At 33.7% G+C, this 20,553-nt stretch overlaps 2 protein-coding genes across 8 annotated transcripts in view; one reads left to right on the top strand and one right to left on the bottom strand.

The window, feature by feature from the left end:
• The window catches only part of LOC111415183 (synaptic transmission protein complexin), a 308,454-nt gene that overhangs the window by 253,506 nt on the left and 34,395 nt on the right, over nt 1-20,553 (bottom strand). For 5 of the 7 annotated variants that reach the window (XM_071194454.1, XM_071194450.1, XM_071194451.1 and 2 more), the window contains exon 2: nt 15,862-15,889. The gene's annotated coding sequence lies outside the window, so the exon portion shown is untranslated. Of the gene's footprint in view, nt 1-4,794; nt 4,888-8,491; nt 8,685-15,861; nt 15,890-20,553 lie in introns of those variants that run through there. The other 2 variants (XM_071194453.1, XM_023046734.2) reach the window with 2 other exon arrangements.
• Nucleotides 15,155-20,553, top strand: part of LOC111415181 (DM13 and DOMON_DOH domain-containing protein skeletor) — a 34,377-nt gene continuing 28,978 nt past the window's right edge. Inside the window, exon 1 of the mRNA XM_023046732.2 lies at nt 15,155-15,474. Within this exon, the coding sequence (XP_022902500.2) occupies nt 15,423-15,474 (52 nt within the window). The 5' untranslated portion in view covers nt 15,155-15,422. The remainder of the gene's footprint in view (nt 15,475-20,553) is intronic.

The raw sequence follows: 20,553 nt of genomic DNA on the forward strand, positions 1-20,553 counted from the left end.
TGAAAGTGCAGCTATTACAGTCCGTGTTACATAGAAGACACATTCATAGATAATATCATAATAATACTAATGTCATTGGCATATTAAAATATTAACATAGATTTGTCATTTAATTGATCATTTCGTTTTAAACATTTCATATTTCCGAATTATATCTTTCTATGATACCTCATGTATTTCGTGCGCGATTGGAACACCATAAATTGATTTTCAGGTAGATGGCTATAAGACTTCCGTATTTGAAAATAGTTTGAATTGGCCTAAATACGTTGGTGTCTGTATTGATGGAGCTCGCTTCATATCTGGCAGCTATTGATTACAGGCGCTTATTCGAAGTAAATCACCAAATGCACTGTGGACCCATTGCATTATTCATAGAGAAGCATTTGCGTCAAAGCATCTGAGTCCTGCACTGAATCAGGTGTTAGAATATGTAGTGAATGTGGTAAATTTTATAAAATCTTTTCCAATAAAAGTAAGGTTTTTTAAAAAAGTTGTGTACGGATGTGAAAGCCGAACATTATCTTTGTTATACTATAACTGTGTATATTATACCTTGAAATTGCGACATGAAATTGTTTTCTTTAAAGAAAAATGATAGAAAGATTCAGAATATTTTGCTGTTGAAGATTTTTTTAATTACACTGGTATATTTATACAATATTTGCCTATATTTTAATTGTTTTTTAACAACACAGCAAATTTTTCAAATTTTGATAAGTTTGTCTGGATTCAAGATTGATTTAACACTATTGTAGAAAAAGAGAATTAGATGATCTTGTAATAACAGTTTGATAGCAAAAATTTGGCATTAACACAATTTTGAATTGCAATGAAAGATCAATATCTCCTTCTAAGTAATAAGGCTCAGCGGATTTTAATTGCATTTTCGACGTCATATTTGTACGAAGTTGGATTTTCAAAGGTCGCTGTAATAAAAAGCAAAAAATATACCTAGATCAAATCTACGTGGAAGAGAAAATAAGACTGACCGTGTTCAGTTTAATTCCACGATTTGAGAAAATGTATAGTAATTTTCAACATCAGCTATTACACTAATTATTGATTTAATGTAATTAGAGTAAAAAAAATTATTTATTTATATTCCTTACTTAGAAGTAGTCAACCTTTTATTTATATGGAAATAATGTCAATAATAAGCAACCAACTTTACAAGGATGCAGTATTGAAACTGAAAGACAACTGTATCTGTTCGGTTTAGCCACCAGTAGAAAGAAACTAAAACTATATCACTTCTATTCGGAATAGGAAGAACAATAACTCCTTACCGAAGTTGAAGAAAATTGTGTTTGTTTATTATGTAATATGTCTATATCTGTTGGTAAAAAGGGAAATATTAAAAAGCATCCAAAAATTGCCCACACGACATTTGAAAACTCCTTCCCTTTAAGTTCTGCCGCAAGAAAGGAAAAGCTAAATAATCAAAACCTCAGTTGATAAGGCTGGAACTGAAGTATCAAACCAATTAACGCAGAAGATGTTTGCAGAAGAAGGAACTACATTAAGATAAAGATATGATAAAACAGACGCTTTTAAAGTCTGCTGATTTCTATTTACCATCTTCAAAAATAACGACAAGATAGTGTTGATTCTATCATCTAAAGTAATTAACATAAGGTGTCAAAATTATAATTAAGGTGGATAAAATAACTAATAATTACCGTCAGTTACATCAGAGGTTGCAATGAAATAAGAGGGAATAACATAACAAAGGCGCCGAAAGACTCTTCAAAAATAAAGACAAGAAGGTGTCGAGTCTCTTGTCTCGATAGTAAAATAAGATATTAACGGAGATGATTTCAGATATACACGGATTTACGACAAAGCACAAGATTTGGGACCAAAACCTTATCAATTGCGATACCGAATATCCTTTATAATCTTACGACAGTAAACACCATGTGGAAATAATTTCTACCGTACTCATGCACTGCGGGAGAAATGAAAGTTATCATTGCAAAGTGATAGATTTAAAATCTTTGGTGTCAAATGCAAAATGTGTGGCTGTTTGAAAACGGCTATTTTCATCAGATGGCTTTACCACTTTGCCTTATATGATGTAGCGGGAGAAATGGTGCTAATACTTAATAGAGTGTCATCTCAACTAGATACAAACATCGCAAGCGATACTGGTAAGCATTACATTATATTGCCTTGCAACTAATACAACCCATGAGTTGCAACTCTATAATATAATTTGAGAAAGAGTGATTTCAGAGAAGTTTTCAGTAGAGTATGGACCAGAGCTTTGACAGTAAATAACAAACAGAGTGGCTTTAGGGTTATTGGGAAATGTATAATCAACGCTGAGATTATTCCGGATGAGGCTTTTGCTCCTTCAGCTGTGTCCCATACAACAGATAAAGCATAATCTTCAATTTGTGCTACTCCAAGAAAAGAAAATTTATCTTCTCACTTAAATGAATCTGTATAATCCCGATGTCGGAAATAGTACCACTAGAATTACAAAACCCTCATGCACAAAAAACTCCAAAATCAACTCACAGCAGTTTCAACCCAAATCGCAACGAACCAATCTGATGAATCAAAAACTCGTCTAAGTACATTTTCAGCAATTCTCTCCACACCATCAAACGTAAGGTACTGAACTATAAGGCAAGTCCAAATTAGCAGCATCCAGAAAAATTTCTGGATCCAGAAGGGAAAGATTAGATTTCCTAGCACAAACATGGACACGGGTACGGAGAGTTGCATCATGTATTTTATATATGACGAAGATGATGGAGAATATGTCTTTCAGTAAATTTTATGTAAGATATTTACATGATAAGTGTAAAGGCATCAGAAAAAAACACAAACCTCTTAACATACAGATGCCCAGTATGTGTTAATAACAAGTGATGGTATCTATTTAATTAGTTTTAATACCTAATTTTTATTAACATCTTTTGGACTAGGTGCTTCTAATAACGTCAGTTTACAAAGTTTTATCATTCTATTTCAGAAAGAAATATACTTTACATTAGGATATGTTTGAAATAGAAGATTAAAATTTCTTAGTTTTAATTTTCATGTTTGTATACACCTTAAGTGGCGTTATTTGGATCGCGTACTTTATCATAAGTAAATCAATTTTTGTAGTTGAGTCGATAAAAATTAACTGTTGGATATATCTCAGTTAATAAACTGCCATCGAATAATCAGATACTTCCGGTATCTGGAATTAACCTCACACACCTTAACTCAAAATTTGAATATTATACTCACTTGCTTTATTTTTTTGTTAAAGTTACTTAATTTTTAAAAAAGTTGTTTTCAATTTTATATAGATAAAATATTATCAAAAAGTTCGGAGTTACCAACTAAATCGACATCAAATTGCGATTTCATCAACACTGGGGAATCACTTTTATCCGGTGCACCTGGAAAAATCGCTTTTCAATCAATTTTAAATATAATTCATGTTCCAAGGGAAAAACACGTTTACTATGGGTCTGAAAAAAGTTTTCCGAATCGAATCGTAATTGAAGATAATCCAGAAGAAAATCAAAGACATTTCTGTTTTAATTAAAGTTGATAATTAGTTGTTTTTAAGGAATTATGCAGAATCACATCGAACAAAGAGGTCAAAAGATAAGAAAATAAATCTTAAAGATAACATTTTAGCACAAAATATTTAAAGATATATATCAAAAATGTATGCCAAAAAAGTAACAATAAAGGTATTGATTTAATAATTTTGAAAGCTTTTAACCTGTTTATGAAAAGAAAGATTTCATAAAATTATGCACGTCTTAATTAATTAAAAAAATGTAATGAACCAATTTTTACACCACCTTCTTTTTATATCTGAAAATAATAACCGGCGCTTCCACCAATAATTAATTTCATTTAAAGGTTTTTACTGATTTAATGCTAAACCCTAATTATAGCATACCAGCAAAGAGACATCACACCAAGAGAAGAGATTAATAAAAAAAAATCAAAAGATTTCGTTCCTTTAAAATCAGTGATAAGACTTCTTTTTGTATTTTCAATTTTCATCTCTTTTTTTTCTCATTCGTATAGCAACGACGTAACGACCAATTAGTTCCACAAGACAGAGTTTCTTTAGAAATCAGGACGGTTCCTCTTGAACCACAAGTACCGGAAGCGAAATAAGACCAAAACATGCACTGACAGCGACGCGCAGCTCTTAAGGAGGCACATGCGCGTCTTCGACCAATAGACTGGTCAGATCGTAACGGTGGATTTTGAATTAACGCACTGTACACTGTTACTTAAACCGCAAGACGCAAAGAAGCTGGCTCATTCCACGTCCAGATGCTTCGGGAACATCAATCCCAAAAGCAAAATCCCTTTATTTCACTAGATTGAATTGTAATTATTTATAAAGAGTATCGAGTGCATAACATATGTAAATATATATAGTGGTTTATCAAAACGTTGATAAGATTTTTTTTGTGGGCAATCGATACGTTTAGTGAACAAAAATAATAATAATAAATATAGTATTAAAGATAATAAGTCTAATCGTGCTGTACTAAGGGCTATTCTACACGGTTCGATGACGTCAACGATGACGTAACCGTTTAACCTCAAAGTTACGAAGCTTTAGGTGGAGGGGTTAAGTTTGACGTGCATGAAAACTTTTTTTTAGCAAATACTTTAAAGGAGAATCTAATGATGTTCTAATACAGTTTTTTTTTGCAATAGGTAGTAAGGATTTAGTGCATAATATATAAGAAAAAGAGTAAATGCTCGAATGCAGAGTCGGCTGTGCTCGGTGTAAATTGATTTTGTAAAACTTACCGAAGGTTGTGTACCGGTGGTGACTGAGCGAGAATAATGTATAAGTGTGGATTAATTATAATTAATTTTTTTGAGGTGGATGTTTTGCGTAAAACCACCCTCAGAGCAGCACGAGAGCTAACTTAATGCGTTAAAATAGTGGCGGAAACGTGAAGCGACGACCCGGCTTTTGCGCATATTCCCTGCGTCTCCTCGTAAGAGCGAAAGTCGATAATCCTCGGCCTGATTCGGGTTCTCTTGGTTTTCCACCCGAAACGATCCGATCTTCACTGGAAACGAACAGATTTTCCACAACCGACATCGCCATCTAACGGCGAAAATTCCTAAACAACCACTGAGTATTGATTTTCCGACTCACGTCGTCTTTCTCCTTTAAATGAGCTATAAATTATTATGCTCTCTCTTGTTGTCGAAATAGGGCACAACTAGGCCACTACTATGACCATAACGAAAAAAAAATAAAATTATTTCGGGTCATTTATAGCTTAACTCGTAGAGAACCCTACTAAAAGTTAATTATGTTTATTGTTTTGGCACAATCATGAAAACGGGTGATAATAAGAATAACATAAAAATGATTTATAATTAATGTAAAAAAAACGTCTTAAAGAATCACTAAAATGAACATAAATAACTCAAAATAGATACGAATACTTTTACTTACTTTTAAGTAATTGCTATGAAAACGTCGACTAAATCCCAGATTTAATTTATTAGTTTCGCCTTCGTGCCTGAAAGTTTTACATACGGCTTGAATTAAATTAGAGTAAATGCACGAAGGTAAATACAATAAAACTTCTATATATAGGAACTTTGGATATAATGGACAAAATATTTTTAGGTCATACTATTAATATTACCTGTTTAACACATCATCATATTTAAATATAAATGTTAGCACAAATAGATAGAATCTAACTCTGGTCATTCCCGAAATAGCACTATTCCATGTTCATAGATAAACTCGGGGTATTCCCTGAGTTGTCTATACGATGTATGAATCACGAACGGTAATTCTAGTGTTAATTGTTATTCAGTGCTAGATTGTTGTGTATTGTTATTGAACGAAAAGTAGAACTGATACAAAGTAGACTTAGAACTAGAAATATTTGGGTTTAGTCGTACGTCTGTTAAGACGGCTAATCTCGAACGTTTCTAATTCTAGGTCTAGTGTTAGTTCTAATACTAGTGTTAGTTCTAGTTTTAGTTATTATTTAGCGTCAGATTGTTGTACAGTAATAACTCGCCTTACGTGAACCCGACCTACGTATCTTGTCTTCTGCCATCAGAATCAACTCTTTTGAAAACAGAACATAGTCTCTTAATAGTAGGGTTGGATTCGCTTGAGTTTGGTTGAGTTGGATATAACCAGAATCTAATCTCCTACTTACCGTTTCTAGCATTATGCTAGCTGTAAATAGTCTCTTGCAGGTAATATCTAGTGTTTTATCAGCACTGTCAACTCTTTTAATAGCGGTATATCTAACATTCTTGCAAACAATTTTTAGTTTTCTAAAGAAGAATCTAATATACAGTATTTTGTCCTCTGCTAACAGCATCAAGTCTTTTGAAAACAGAAGGTTGTCTCTTAATAGTAGGGTCAGGTTGGGTTCGCATGAGATTGGTTGAGTTGGGTATAACCAGGATCTAGTCTTCTGCCTACCATTTCTAGACTTATGCAAGCTGTAAATAGTCTCTTGCAGGCAGTATTTAGTCTTCTATCAGCACTGTCAACTCTTTTAATAGAGGTATATCTTGTTTTCTTGTCAACAATTTTTAGTTTTCTAAAGACAGATCTAATATACTGCAGTATCTTGTCTTCTGCCAACAGTATCAAATATTTTGAAAGCAGATGGTAGTTTCTTAACAGTAGGGTTCGGTTCGCTTGACATTGGTTTAGTTGGGTATAACCAGGATCTAATTTTCTGCTTACCGTTTCTAGCCTTATGGAAGCTGTAAATAGTCTCTTGCAGGCAGTATCTCAGTTTAGACTGTTGTGACGAAAAGTAGAACTAACACAAAGTAGACTTAAGCTAGGTGTTCACTTGAGAGAAACTTCTGAGAGTAACTCGATATCTACTCCCAACTGTGTTTTGAGACTGTTTTAGCTCTCCGAGAGCGTCTATAAAGCTTCCGAGAGCTATTTCTCAGACAGTTCTCTCAGGACCATATCCACTAGTGAAATGTGTCCGTAAGGAAAATTTATTTTCTTTCAGTGTTTGGTGTGTGTGAACATAAGTGTAAACAAATTTGCAAGTGCAATAGTGTTGTAAAAAAATAAAAAAAAAAACAAACAGAAAAAATAAAAAGAAGCTGTTGGGTGAAACCATGGATTTGGCGTAGATTAGAGCTGGGTGTCAGCAAATATCAACATTCGTTGTCAAATTGTTAGTTATTTGGCATACTGGATTCACAAAAAAGTGAACTCGATTGCTTTAATGGCACTTATAAATGCAAACTATAAGTTTATTGTCGTGCACGTGATAGCGTAATAGTAGCTTGGCAGTATTTTGGAAAATTATTAGAAAATATAAACTTAAACGCCTCAATTGCTGAAAGAGACCAGATATTGCTGGCAGAAGACTAAGTATTGCTAGTGAAATGTAAATGAAGCACATCCTTCTTACAGAAGGACAATACACACTACTACTAAAAAAAAAAAACCACAAGACTTAATTTTACAAAAAATGCTAAAATCTTTCTTGAGTGAGGGGTGAAGAACATGACAGTACAGTTCGTTTCTTTTCTATGATACCTGTTAAATTGTTGTAAAGTTGGCAAAATTAATAGGGATTTTTGTTTTATCATGTTTTGAAATAAGTATGTCACACTGACGGTTATTTGAGCTTTCGTTATTCAAAAAGTCAAAAGAAGGAATAAGAATGGTTCTGAATTTCGTAGATGATAAACGGCAGATTCGATTAACATTAAAATAAAAAGTGACGGAGACAGGTTTACTGTACTACATGCAGGTTACAGAGGTGGCTTTTTAGAAAATTGCTTATTACTTTTTAATGGCAAGAATACCGACAAAGACCACAAGACGATGAATTTCCAAATCTTTTACAACTGGGTCAACAAAAATCTAATTCCAGCAGTGCAAAATGTATCTGAAATGTAGTGATCATGGATAATGCGCCCTATCATTCAGTCCTCAAAGAAAAAACACCGACGTGATCATCAAAGAAAAGTGTTTTAATGCAATTTTTAATCGAACATAATGTAAATGTTAATGAACACGAAACAAAAGCTTATCTTTAGGAAAAGATCGTGCCACTTTTGCTGCAAAATACAAAAAGATATGTCGTCGATTATCTTCTGCAGAATAGTATTGAAGTGTTACGACTTACTCCTTATCATTGTCAGCATAATGCAATTGAACTAGTTTGGGCGTATTGTAAGATCTATTATAATAAACATATCAACGATGTCCTTCAAAGAGAAAAATCGTATCAGTAACCTGAGGCATACTGCTTTGTTAAAGTGTACAGCAGAAGTATTGAACAATTGTATAAATCACGTTGAAAACTGAATTGAAAAAGACTGACATATTCATGTGGGTAATACTTCCTTTAAAGATTTTCCTCCGGTCATCATAAACCTCGAAGACTCTGATTAGAAAGGTAATAAACATGAATTCAGTGATGAATATGATGCATAAAAAATGTTTAGGGGTGTTTATTAGTCATTTGTTTACCTAGAAAAAGTGCTTTGTTCTATTTGATCCAGGTCACTCTGGGGTTGCTGGCAATGAAACGGCAGATGAGCTAGTAGGAAAGGGCAGCGCTAAAGCGTTTGTGGGACCAAAGCCGGCAGTTGGTATATCATTTACGATGGCCAAACATAAGATTGGGCTGAAGAGGAACTTCGCTTACTTTGGACCAGTTCTCCTGGAATGAGACACAGTTATTAACTTGTCAGTGTCAAATCCGAGAATATTTTAGGACTTGCTCGTAGCAACATTAAAGTTCTAATGGGTGTCTTTACTGGGTACTGCCAATTAAAGACATACCTCAGCTTGTTGGGCCAAACCGACGATGTTGAATGCCAACTATGTGCGTAGGACGAGGAGACGGTTGATCATGTTTTATGCCACTGCCCTGCTGTTAATCGTATCAGATTCTCGATTTTTGGGTCGCAGTTTATCTTCCTCAAGGATCTGAATGATTTCTCACCGAGCAAGACATTAAGGTTCGTTAAGAGCATTGGACTGCACAGTGAAATTTGATAATGTTATCTATCAGGGTACAATAGATCCTTAGGGTCGCGTTGCAAGGTGATTGGTCCTCCTACCCGATATGTAATCTATGTAATGTAATGTTGTATATTTTTAATTAAACTAAAACTAGAACTAACATCAGACCTGAACGTTTCTAATTGTAGGTCTAGTGTTAGTTCTAGTTTTACTTGTTATTCAGTGCTAGATTGTTGTATATTTTTATCGAATTAAAAGTAGAACTAACTCTAGAGCTAGAAATAGAAACAATCGGTTTTAGCCGTACATCTCTTAAGCCGTCTAGTGTTAGTTCGAATGCTAGTGTTAGTTCTAGTTTTAGTTGTTATGCAGCGTTACATTGTTGTATATTTTTCATTGGACTAAAACTAGAACTAACACTAGACCTAGAACTAGAAACTTTCTAATTCTAGGTCTAGTGTTAGTTCTACTTTTACTTGTTATTCAGTGCCAGATTATCGTATATTTTTATTCAACTTAAAGTAGAACTAACATTAGACCTAGAAATATGCGGATTTAACCGTCTTAAGAGACGTAATGCTAGTGTTAGTATTAGTTGTTATTCAGCATTAGCTTGTTTTATATTTGCGTTTTCAAAGTCTTTAAAGTGCAAATTAAAAATCTTGTTTTAATTAATTTAGAAATCTGAATATTTATTAAAAAATTTCAAGGGTAAACTTACGTTTTAAAAATATAAATTGTTTATAACGAGAATTTAAAGATCAAGGTGTGGTGTGAAGTTCTGTTCCGAATCGTAATAGCCTTCGTCTAAAGAAATACGAACGAAAAGTGGGTGAACCAGTTGAAAGACACATACACACATAAACGATTTTAAAAGGAGTAGAGAAGACGTGTTACGAAACTGATTCAGAAACAACACCTCGATCGAGTGAATTGAAAGTAATTAAGGTGTACAATTGAAGCGGTAATTAAAGAAGCACCGTCTCCGAACGAAAAGTGAACTTTGAACTTTTGTTTGGAAATATCTAGATGTTAACTTTTACATTTCAATATAATTTAAAATGAAAAAAGAATGTTTTTTTTTATTTTGTTATTTAAACTTTGTGGCGCAGACCGTAGTTGTGCTTTTACGCGGGGATTTTTCCGTCCGTTGATTAATTTCGAAACTTTTCCCCCCTCGAAAACAGACCGAAAAAAACTACTTTATCACCACAGGCTGTGAGGTTTCGTATGGTTGAGAGTTTTTGTTACTTTTAATCATTAATATTCGCTCCCTTTTCAAATACGAAACCATTTCAACCTTTTTTTTTGTTATCGTCAATTTTACAAAAGCGTAACAATTTGGCTGACACACATTTGTAACTGCCCAGTTATAAAAGGCCCTGAACACATTGGGTACAAATCAATAGTGATGACTCTATATTTATTTAATTTATTTAATTAAATGTAAACTTATCAATAATTTTTAATACTGTCCTCATTTAATTTGCTACCAACTGCACCAAAAATTAAAGGGGCCTTAATTTAAAAATCGATGTCTTCGTAACCGTTCCATAAAAAATAACGACATAATTCACAAAGATTCCGGCTAGCTTATTCACTTCAATTACTTCAATGTTGTTCAATTTCTAGTGCGAAATTTTGCTTTTTAAACCTGGAACGTACGAGCCATCTTACAACCCAGCTTTATGGTCAATGTATCCCAAGATATAATTAACGTTCCAGCAATAGGAAGATAAGATGGAAAACTAAAGGTACCATAAATAAAAGAAATTACTTGCTATATTTTCTCTGGAAACGAAGAAAAAGCATCTATTTTGAGATATCATTCAATATCTGGTAGACTATGTGTCAGAAGAATAAATGGGAAACACCACAACACATCATCTATCAATATATATGCTCCAACTGAGGCTGCGTAAGAGCATGTTGCAAACAGTTGAACTACAAACCATATGTGGGAGAATTCCAAAACATGACGCTATTATGGTCCTCAAAGATTTTAATGCTAAAGATTTGAAAAGTCAGTCTTCATGAAGCAGCCTTCACAGCTAACGGACTCAGAGTTGCATAATTTGCTGGAAACATTCACTTGAAAGTCATGAGCACTTGCATCCTACGAAAAAATATACGTGAAGGAATCATGTATTAGTATGTAGGAGATGGGCAACTTCCATACAGAACATAAAATCATACCGAGGAACAGACTGACTCAGATCACTACTTGGGAGAGCTAAATAAAACAACAAACAGCTTATAATGAAAGGCCAAAAAATACAACAAAGCGAATACAGCGAAACTAGAAATTTGAAATGTAATACTACTTAAAAATTTAATCATTGAGACAAGTCGCACCGTTGATGTGACGGGAAAACTAATGAATGAAGAGTGGTATGAAGAGTGTAGAAAGGCGATCGGAGAAAAGAGACAATCCACGCAAAAGTGTTTGCAACAGAATACCAGAGTGAATAGAAACAACCATAATCAAAAAAAAAATGAAATAGGGCAACTACAATATGATATACAATATGATACAAGAAATGGTAGAACATCACAACAAAAACAAGTGTACAAGGTTACATTGGCAACTGAAAGAAATAATGCATGAGGATGACTGATAAATGTTCTTACACAGCGAAATGACTGCAAAGATGGATAGAGAAAACAATAAACACCGAGTACCCCACAGTGCACCCCTACACTATGGAAACATCCTCTTCCATGATTTAATAATATCGATATGGATTAATGAGACAATCCAAGAAAAATGAACCCTTGGAATTATTCAACCTTTTCATAAGAGCGGTGGCAATCTACTCACGTTCTAATCATATTTTTAAATGTAGCATATAAGATACTAGCATGTATCTTAAACAATACAATAGTTGAGAAAACTGAGGAAATTCTGGGCGAGTATCAGTTCGTCTTTCGCGTTATACGCACAATTTTTAATCAGATACCTATTCGTCTTACGAGAAATGCAAGAAAAAGTATACGAATACAACAAAAAGTTACATATATTATATGAAGACTTTAAACAAGCATTCCATAGTGTTAATAGAAGCAAGCTTAGCTTTTTCGAGGGCTGCAATAAGAGTTGATAGAGAGCTAACATCTGCATTTACCATTGATACTGGAGTGCTACGGGGTGATCGGCTACACTGTTCAATCTGATGCTGGAAGCAACCACCAGAAAATATATTAGATATTGGTACTAAAACATAGCAAGACTGCGCCTATGCCGATGACAGAGCAATTATGAGTAGAAGTGTAAGAGGACAGAAAGATAACTTGAATATATAGCCACCGAAGCGCAGAGGAGAGGGCTAAAAATAAGCGAAGACATGACATTACAACAGAACACAGCCACGAATAGCCACACAGATCTGGAAGTTAGTGGTTAGATATTTTGGTCATACATTTCATACAATGGATTATATAGTAATGAAAAATAAAAACTGCTCAAATCTAGAATATTGAGCAAAAATATAAAACTAACTACATTATAAAAATCCTATTATACAGGGTGATTCTCAACCTATACGCATAAACTTAGGGATTTACTCCTCACGACGAGTAATGGCTAATAGGCGAAGAAATTTGTAGTAAAAGATTTGTATCTGATTTTGCAATATTTGCTCAGTATTACCTTCCGTGCTTTTTAAGTGACCCGAAAAGTAGAAATCCATTATAATAGAAAGCCATTATATCGGATATCTAGGAGACTAAAAAACTTTTACTACAATTTTTTTCATCTATTAGTCATTATTTGTCATGAGCAATAAATCCTCAAGTTTATGCGTATAGATTGAGAATCAACCTGTATATACAGAGTGGTCCATTTAACGTGATACAAGCGATTATCTCGAAAACGGTTTACTTTACATAAAAATGAACCAAATTAAAGTTGTTCTGTGCGAAGGGGGAAACCATATGACGATAACATTTTTTGACCTTGGCCTTATTTTCAAGGTTATATGAAGGTCATGGTCAATTTTTTAAATGGCACCCTATTTTTCTTGTTGCGGAAAACATTTGAAGCTTTTCAAAATGAAGAGGGATTCAAGAGGTTACGAATTTGACCAATTGATAGATGGTGCCGATATCATTAAGTCAGGATCATTAAAAGTATGAGACTCGGATGGATGGAGCACGTGGAGCAAATGAGCACTAAAAGAACAAGAAGGACAGTTGCAGATTGGAAACCAATGGGTCGAAAAGCCAGAGGAGTCTAAGAAAAAGACGGAGATTTAAAAGATGGTGACGATTGTGTGGTGAGAGGACATGGTTATAAACTTGGAAGAATTAACTCACAACTTGTACTTGCGCAATTCTGCGTAGGTTATAATGTTTAACAAATTTGTCACTTCACTATAAGATCTTGTTCTATCACCATATCTTGTCATCATTAGGACAGTAATTCGATCTTTTTCATTAAGAAGCACTTTATATAAACGAAATACTTTGCAGAACTCGTCTAGAACTACTGACACTTAAGCATACTTTTACTGTATTGTAATAATTCCTCTGCAAAATACAGAAGCAATAAGTTGAAGAAGTGACCATTATTCTTGACGTTATTAATGGACAATTTACTCCAACAATTAATTCGACATTCTTTCGATTCTGGATTTGATACTCACTTATTTTTTGCTTTTTTTGCGTTTGATAATTGTATTTATATCGTATAATTTCCATGTTCAATGAAATATACCCGAGAATTGTGCTGTTCATAGTAAATCCAAGCTAAATTCTTCGCTCCATTACTTGCAACATTCTTAAGTGCAGTAAGTGTTGACTGTAGTCGTTTCACAGATATATTTGATTCATCTTGTACAACTGTTGCCAATTTAGAATTGATTTTATGCAATAACGACTACATCGATATGTAGCAGAAATTACATTATTGGTTTCTTCAAGAAGTTATTTGCAGCGTTGGTTTTTGAGGTTGACTCATACTTTATTATTTGACACTTCGATGTTTTTCTAACTATAGTTATGTTATATTTTGATCAACCTTTTCATTGATTCTCAATTTGTTTATCAATTTATTTATATTATGTTAAAAGATATAATTTAGTACAAGGCAAAAATAACTGTGAGAAAATACGTAATAATTATTTAATTTAGTTATTTTTTTGTAACATCCATTAAATAATTATGCACTTGTAATAGTTTTATATGTTTCGGTTACTTTCCTATTGCGAAAACATTGACCTTAATCACAGCAAGTTCTATGCAAATGGCCCCGGCTGCTGGCCGTTAATTTACACTACCATTACATACGAGAAGCGAGATCTGCCCCGGTTTTAACCCAAACTCTGATAAAGTAGGTTAATGTGGCGATAGGTGTTTTATTTGAAAATCGAACTAACTGCCCGCAATATCAATTAGAGAATTACTCGGATTTCAACTTTTCCTCCCAATAACAACAAAAAAAGACCATGTCTTTAGTATTCAATTCAACATCACAAAACTTAACTTTCTTTTGTAAATAAATAAAAGAAATAAACCTCCCAATATTCTTTTTTTTCAGTTTGCGTTTCTAACCAAACTGCGTGAATTTATAAATTTCTTTTGGATGCGGTTTTTAATTTTCTGAGTAAATTGAGGCATCATTAACGGGTCGGAACCCGGTATTAATTTTGAAACGGAAAGAAAAATTTAAATACTAATTGAATTGGGGGCTTTCTGAATACTAATTAATGAGGGATAAATAGGCGGAAATTGAAAGATAAATTAAATAAATAAGTAGATTAAAAAAATATGACATTTATTTTCTATTTTTAAAACTACCATGTGGCTTGCGAACCCAAAAATTTAAAACAAGTTTAAATACAACATTCATTACTTGAGTCATCAGAATAAATTGAACCGTTAATTTATTCAAATCTACTTTCACTGATGATTAAAGATCAACACTTTTTCTTTTATTTATTATCCAAAATTTAAAATTCTTCTCAAAAAACGTAACGGTTCTTTTATGGATTATTAAATCATTTAAATTGACAAGCAAAAAATTCTTACGTCGATTTGTATTAGAATTTATTATGGACGTTACGCGTGAAGAACCGTTTCGCCAACCAAGAAAAATTCAAGGAATAAAAAGAAGAAAACGAAGATGACGTTGCGTTGGAGACAAGTTGACTATGACGAGGAAAAGTTGAAGAAGAATGGCGACAATCACCACGGTCTAACGCTTACAATAACCACGGCCCCAACGGCTTCCAACTGAAGAGAAGGGATCTCTTTATAGACCATAGTCTTCGCGGAATCCGCAACACAGTTGCTACTGAAGTGAAAGACGGCGAATGTGGCCAAGACATTAAAAAAAAACAGGACCTCAGTGTGTGAAAACTTTTTGTTATTAATTAATATTAATTTTTAAAGAACGAGAAAGTTTAGATTTAAGTTTTTTAAAGAAACGAGAAAGATGGGGAAACAATTTGATTGGAATGGAAGGTTTATGTCGATTTGTTTTAATTGTAAGTATTATTTTAATAAAATTTTTGATTTAACTAAAATTAGCTAGAAAATGCGTGAAATTTAATGATGAAAATTAATGCTAAGTTTAGAAATCTGTGCAAGAATTACTTCCACTTTCCATTACTTTAACTAGAATGCTTTATAACCTTTAAAGATTTAAAAGAAAATTTCTTGTAAATGACACAAATAAATAGTAATACATAAATAAATAAAGAAATCCACGATGAACCGTGTTATAACTATGAGATAATAAGGTATTAGAAAGTAGTTCATCTACCATAACCAATTAACATTGTTTTATAATAATCCTCATTAAAACTTTGCACATAAACAAATAAAACCCGCGATAAAATAACATAAAATAAATATCTTAAGAAATTTATTACCTTTTTTATGTTGCTGCCTCCGAAGATCCTGAAACAAAAATAAAAAATCCATTAATCAAAAATATTGGGAATTACTTTAAAACAGAAAAAAATAGTACATTAAACTCAATTCAAGAAAAGCTGAATCCAAGCCAAGAAAAGAAAATCCCCCAAAAACCACTTAAAAATAAATCGTAGTTTTCCCCAAAGCAGGACATTACAGCATCTCCAGCGTCATTATTATCAAATTAGCGTCGCGAAGCCGACGTAGTGTTTAGCAACCAAGGGTCGAGAAACGATTCAAAAAAAAGTGTCACCGAGAGTATGTAGAAACAAACTCAACAACACACCATTGTTTTCTATTTTTATCTAATATGTTATTTCAAAACGCGTATAACAAGACTTTCACAAAAGAAAAAAACAGTATAAAATCTCAATCTCAAATTTGTCCTTATCATAAATTAATTTTTTTTTATTTATGAGAATAAACTTTCTAATTAAAACAAACATTTGGACTAAACAGAGCGTGTTATAAGAGAAATCATGTTTATGATAAATATGTTATCTTGATATTTATAATAAAATAAAAAATTATTCAATGACAAACCGTGATAAAGCTTTAAAATTCAACGGCGAGAATACACTTTCATTAATCCTCGTAAAAATTCACGACACGAAACGCAGATGCTGCACCCTCTTTACAAATACAACCGTTGAAAATGGAAATTAATAATTGCGTAGACGTCTACAAACTCGTTATTAGTACCTATTTAATTTTTTTTTAATATTTTTTTCCTAATCAGAAAAAATTCAGAAATAGTTTCAAGGGAATCCACAACAATCGTTTCGCTTCGTTCGTTTGGCCTTTTCTAATGTTATTACTATACTTTTACAATCGCTTGGTATTAAACATATTTACCTAGTTTAAAAGTTCAACAAGTCTTCGTCTTCGTTTTTCGTCGTCGAGATGTCTAACAAGACACACTTTCACTTGATGATGTTCAACACAATTTATATTTTTTTAATGTTTCAAAATAAAGTTTATCTCAACCCTTATTTTATATCATCTTTGCACTAGACGTAATCCTTATATTCCTTCCAGAAGTTTTCCAAAGAACAGAAACGTTTCGTCCTCCTGCCCTTTCTCTAGGGACAAAGGAAATGACAGACGGGCACGTATTCGGTTGGTTTTTATTCCGGTTAATAACTCTCTGTTACGCTGCGACGGCTCTTGTGGCATTCGTAATCCTCTTTTATGAAATCTCTTGTGTGTCACATTGCAAGTAGCAGTCGGATCCAAAATGACTTAATAAATTAATGAAAAAAGAAGGAACACAATAAACCATTTTATACAAAATGTATGTGTAAAAATGTTGAGAGATTTTTTGCGTATTCTTGATGCAATAGACGGCGCCAACGGCAGGAAAATGCACCGAAATGTAATCCATCATCAACGAAAACGCAGAGCGAAAATTTATAGAGTCCAAAATTGAATTGTTTGAAAACCGTGATTTATAACCGTTTGCGAAACAGCCGCGCGATTTCGCTGAAGCCGCGGATACCATAAAAATCTATCATTGTGTCGGGGTTAATAAAGAATGCATCTAAATCAAAATGCAAAAGTTTTTAAGATATATTTCATTGAAATATAATAGCTAAAAACACATCTTGTACTATTAATTTACAAATATTAAGAATGAATATTGAGAAGTCTAAGAAAAAGTATGGATAGTAAATATGCATGGACATGAATAGTAAGGCAAATACAATTGAACAAATACTATATGACATGTTTCACTCGTGAGGAAAAAAAATATGTCATAGCAAAACTTTATAATGACCATTCGAAAAATGAAATGGATACCTACTTCCATGGACTTATTTCCAGACAAAATTGCATAGTTTCAGGCAATTTCAAGCAGATAACATCACCTTTTATACCTTTCTTGAGTCTACAATAATTGGAATATTGACCAACAATAAGTCCTTACAGCGTCTTACCAAACTTGTGGATAAATAACATATTACCTTTGGATCAACGAGATAGACATCAAAATCGTGGCATTACGCTGTATACAGTCAAATCAAATTTGTCGGTTATCAAAGCACTTCAATCTTGAGAAATGTCACAACTATCAGTTTTATTTAAAATATATCAGGAAAAACTTTAGCTACAAATTTAGAAGAAAAGATGGATGTGTCTTCTACATGTGAAGAGTTGAGTGTAAAAGCCAAGTTCACGACTCTCAATGAAACAGCAAAAAGGGAAATAGTGCCGCAATTACTTCATTTGATGCAAAAATCGGTTCAAAAAGTTTAAAGGCAGAGGTAACAACGATCTGTAAAGAAGAGAGATGGCATGATGATTATCGTGATTATGCCTTTTATGCCATGAAAAGTGGTATTATGTTTTCAATATTCATGACACCGGTCATCAAAACTCCATTTTCTATACATATACAGAAGGAGATGCAAGCAAAGGTTCAAATGAAGTTCATGTCTTCAGTGATGCTTGTGCTGGACATAATAGAAATGATACCCTAACAAAATTTCTCTTGACATTCACTCTGACTGGCCGATAACAAGTTGTACAATCAATATTCTCCATTACGTGGGCATAACTTTTTACAATACGATAAAAATTTCAAATCGCAATACTAATAGAAATCAGAGTGAAGAAAAAGATTGATTTTCTAATTATGGCAGGTCGACTTTACAATATTATAGTTGGCAGATAGTGAGGTATTCGAATATATCGTATCGATTATCGGTTTTCCTTTTCATTCAATTCGTTGTAGATTGTGAATTTCACCAAAATAAGTAGTTGAAGATTAATCAACCAACATCAAAAAAAAATTGGAGTGTGGCTAGAAAAGTCGTCACTTGCACATCCGTCGACCAGGCGATTCAAACGTTTAAGCCGTTCGAATCGCCCGGAGAAGACAATATCTTTCCTGCTTTGCTACAGCAAAGAAGGTCACTGTTGTTATGCTTCTTATGCTGATGACATTGTCGTTATGGTCAAAGGAACCTCTTTGTCGAGGATATCTAAACTCCTCCAGGTGACCTTAGGTGAACCTCTCGGTAAACCCGCAAAAGACAATTGTTGTGCCCTTCACCAGGAAACGAAAGTTGGATGGACTAATCCGCCCAACCATCCAAGGTGAAGAAATTCCTTTCTCAAAGGAAGTCAAATATCTAGGAGTAATCCTAGACAAAACCTTGTCATGGAATGGTCATTTGCAGGGAGTTTTGCACAAATCTAGACTATCCTTGTGGTCTTGTCACAGTATTTGTGGAAAAAATTGGGATCTTACCCCTGAAAGACTGTACTGGCTCTATGTGACTGTGGTAAGACTTATAATCACATACGGAGCAGCAGCCTGATATTGGAAAGTCCGACAGATCTCAGTTATCAGTAAACTTTCACGAATTCAACGAGTAGCTGGATTGTCAATCTGATGCCATAGGCACAACGCCAACTCTAGCAATGGAGGTTCTGCTTGGCCTATCTCCGCACTTGCATATAGAGAAAGTCTATAGAACAACCATTTACAGATTTAAGCAATATGCTCGAAACTGTTCCGACATGTCCTACCAATGGGCTACGGAAGACATTATAAGCACTGATACTGTGCTATCCATGCCGTCAGATTTGGCGGGATCACTATCAGTGATTAATGCTGGATACCAGATTGTACTGCCTGAGCGGCAGTCCTGGATCAAAAATGAAAATTCTCTGATTCAGGCAGATATTTGCTTGTTCACAGATGGATCAAAAACGCCTGAAGAGCTCGGAGCAGCTTACAAAAATTAGCAAGCTTACAGCCTGGGTACGTACTGTACTGTATTCCAGGCGGAAGTATTTGCTATTGACATGGGTGGAATAGATCCTATAGTATATGTCTACCACTTGGATGTTTTGTACCTCACGCCTGCAGTGAATTACGTATGCTCGGTACATTATGACAACTTTTTTGTATTCGATATTCGATGGAATAGTCAGTCCCTTTAGTTTTGTTAAAATTGGCGAATGGCATTGTTGAGATAAATTATTGTCTCGTATTCTTTTGAGCAAGTTCAATGCACAAACTTGTATCCTAGACCAGTGATAGCTCTAGTCATTCATTTAGTTCCTGGCTTTTGGACGACATTTGAGTTGATGTTATCTTTTTGTCAAAACCATCCAATTCTACCCAAAAATAGTCTTCCAACATAATAATGAACTCCATTGGCCGTAATATGTCGGCCATTTTCATCGACGAAAAAATATGATCTAATCACACCTCTAGCACGAAATCCACACCATACTTTTTGTAGTTGTAATGGAATTTCTTGAAACACATGTGAATTTGTTGCTGACCAATAATACATATTTTATTTAGTGACAAAGCCATGAAACCAAAAATGAGCTTTATCACTGAAGATGATTTTTTGATGAAATTTTTGCAGAACACAACTTAAGAAGTTTCGGCACTTCAAAAGATTAAGAGGCTTTAAGAGGATTAATTCGCCACAAGATGGTTTCCCAATTCCTGTGAACGGCATGGAATCGATTGATTTGGTTCATTTTGAACTGAAGCACTGAAATTATCTCAGTGGCACAATATTCAATAATGAATACTTCAATTCGAATTTAGCTGGCGGCATAATTATTGCAACAGAAAATTGGAGCAAGCGCTTTTAAAGAACATTTATGGCCTGTTGACCTTG

Source organism: Onthophagus taurus, chromosome 2 (genome assembly GCF_036711975.1).
Source record: "Onthophagus taurus isolate NC chromosome 2, IU_Otau_3.0, whole genome shotgun sequence".
Classification (NCBI taxonomy): Eukaryota; Metazoa; Arthropoda; class Insecta; order Coleoptera; family Scarabaeidae; genus Onthophagus; species Onthophagus taurus.